The 2750-nt window shown below is 36.4% G+C and overlaps 1 protein-coding gene across 1 annotated transcript; it reads left to right on the top strand.

The window, feature by feature from the left end:
- The first annotated feature begins 201 nt into the window (after positions 1-201).
- Olfr206 (olfactory receptor 206) lies at positions 202-1206 on the top strand. The gene has a single exon (NM_146991.2). It carries the CDS (start codon positions 229-231, stop codon positions 1147-1149), a length of 921 nt encoding a protein of 306 aa, NP_667202.1. The 5' UTR covers positions 202-228; the 3' UTR covers positions 1150-1206.
- Positions 1207-2750: the final 1544 nt, after the last annotated feature.

The following is a 2750-nucleotide window of genomic DNA, read 5'->3' as shown; positions in this document are numbered from 1 at the left end:
CTTCAATAGCCTACTCATTTAATTTTCAGATAATTGCAAGTTAAAATTTAATCCTTCAGAAGTCAGAAAATACTCTGTGTTTCCTGTATGACTTTACATGCAGAAACATTACATATTTCTTGATTAAGGAACAAATGAATCATAAGTTCAGAATAGTAGAGTCTCAGCTAGTTTTGTTCAGATATTCTGTCTCATCTCTCTTTGCAGAAAACACTCTGAGAGAGGATCATGGAGAAGAACAGCACCCTGCTGACAGAATTTGTTCTCAGAGGAATAACAGATCGTTCAGAGCTTCAAGTTCCCCTCCTCCTGGTGTTCTTTCTCATCTATGTCACCACTATGGTGGGCAACCTTGGCTTAATCTTTCTCATCTGGAAGGACCCTCATCTTCACACACCCATGTACCTTTTCCTTGGAAATTTAGCCTTTGCTGATGCTTGTATTTCAACCACAGTGACCCCAAAAATGCTTATGAAATTTTTAAATAAGAATGACATGATATCTGTGGGTGAGTGTTTTGCCCAATATTATTTTTTTTGTATCAGTGCAACTACTGAAATTTTCCTTCTGGTAGCGATGGCCTATGACCGCTATGTAGCCATATGCAACCCTCTGCTCTATCTAGTGGTGATGTCCAAAAGACTCTGCACTGTGTTAATCAGTATATCCTATATAATTGGTTTTGTAAACTGTGGACTTAATATAGGATTATTATTTAGATTAACTTTCTGTAAATCCAATATAATTGACCATTTCTACTGTGAAATCTTGCAACTGTATACAATTTCTTGCACAGATCCATCTCTTAACACATTGGTCGTTTTTATTTGTGCTTCTTCCATACAAATCAGTACCTCTGTGACTATCATAGTCTCTTATGCCCGTGTCCTATTTGCTGTCCTGAACATGAAGTCTGAGAGGGGCAGAAGGAAAGCTTTCTTCACCTGCAGTGCCCACCTGCTCTCCGTTTCTTTGTTCTATGGTACCCTCCTCTTCATGTACGTGAGCCCTGGGTCTGGATCAGGTAAACAAAAGGATAAAATATATTCTCTGTTCTACACAGTTGTGATTCCTCTGCTAAACCCATTTATTTACAGCTTAAGAAACAAGGAAGTTTTGGGTGCTCTGAAAAAATTTATAAAATGTTAACCATTTTCAGAGTATTTTGAAGTCCATTCTACAACCTTTGCTCTTACTTGAAGTGCATAGTATTGTTTAATCCTGTATATTGCCCATAATTGTACATTTGCATATTATTAAATAAAATATACAAATTTATATTGTGAATGGCAGTCTTAGTAGTATGGTTATATAATCGTTATCAAAGGCCTTAAGATCTAATCCAGTTTTTTTGTTGTTTTAAAATTAATACTCACTTGGAAAGTTACTTCATTAATTTCTTCATTAGATTGACAAACTTTTATTCCTAAGATTTATATTAAATATCTTGGAATTTAGTTTTATTAAAAACCAATCTTAGGTTGGGTTGTGTAAATAATTTGTTTAAAATCCATTTTTTGCTTTAAAATAATTCTTGAGAAATGCAAGTATAAATAGTTTAAATAATCTGTGATTATATTACCAGCATATAGGTATAATACTTTTTCAACATCTGACAAGGAATACTACCCAAGCACTTAAATGGGGGTATTTCTGGAGACTTAAGGTTACTATGAAAGGGATAAATATTTTATTTACATTCATCAAAAGTTCTCAAACAAAAAGTACTTAAAATTAAAAGAACATTTTTAAAATGGAGCATAGAAATTTAAAATTCTTACAAAACGACTAACTTTTTTAAACCTATGTGTACCTTTTCTTTTAACTCATTTCTCTGGCCCTGAACCAGAGATCTGGGTGCATCTACTAGACAAGGTCTCCAACTGGATCTCATTAGCAGTAAGGTGAACAGATGCACTGTGCTTTATGTCTTGAGCCACGCAATATCAACAGCATCATCAAGGGATATTATTGCCATGACTGTTTATGATTTCTCTACATGTTGAATCAATACGGGAAAGAGGGAAACAAGTTTCACATATAAGTGCACAAGCCATAATGTAGACTATATGAAAACATGATTGTACTATTTACTCAACCTTCTGAAGGGAAAAGGAACAGAACTGTTGTCGTGAACGTGAAATGGCCCCATAGGGTCTGACACTGGACACAGTCCCTAGTGGGTGGCACTATTTGCAGCCTGCTGGAGGAGGAAGGTCAGTACCAACAGACCTTGAGTTTCTGGAGCCCCACCTCTCTTCTTATTTATGCTCTGCTTCCTGAGTGTGTATGCAAAGTGCCCCTTTGCTCTAAGCTTTGCCTTGGGGACTGTATTTTGCAGTAATTGCAATCTCATATCCATGCTTTATGTTTTACAGAAAGCAGCTCAGACATAAGATTGTCACCAGGCAGTGTTGTACCATTATTATCCTGATCTTGTGTTTCATAGGTCTTTGAAACTCCTATTCAATAGGAATATGGAGTAGTTTGAAACTTTGGGCAAGAGAAACCCTTAAGTGCTGTAAACATAGTGCATCAGGCCATTCTAATGGGTGTTTTTAATGTCAGGAGATAGAGAAAATACACTAAACAATTAAGCCTGCTTCATGATGCTATACAGAGGTGAGAAAAGATGACCTAGGGGGTCTTTCACAGTATAGTATGGCAAAGAATCTGGTGGGACCTCAAACACTCTATTGAGACTGAAAGCTCCCAAGGACTAAACCACCAACCAACACATGGAGGTACAC

The sequence above is a fragment of the Mus musculus genome, chromosome 16 (assembly GCF_000001635.26).
Source record: "Mus musculus strain C57BL/6J chromosome 16, GRCm38.p6 C57BL/6J".
Classification (NCBI taxonomy): Eukaryota; Metazoa; Chordata; class Mammalia; order Rodentia; family Muridae; genus Mus; species Mus musculus.
The sequence above is the reverse complement of the archived record's forward strand: the minus strand, read 5'-3'. Positions and strand labels throughout refer to the sequence as shown.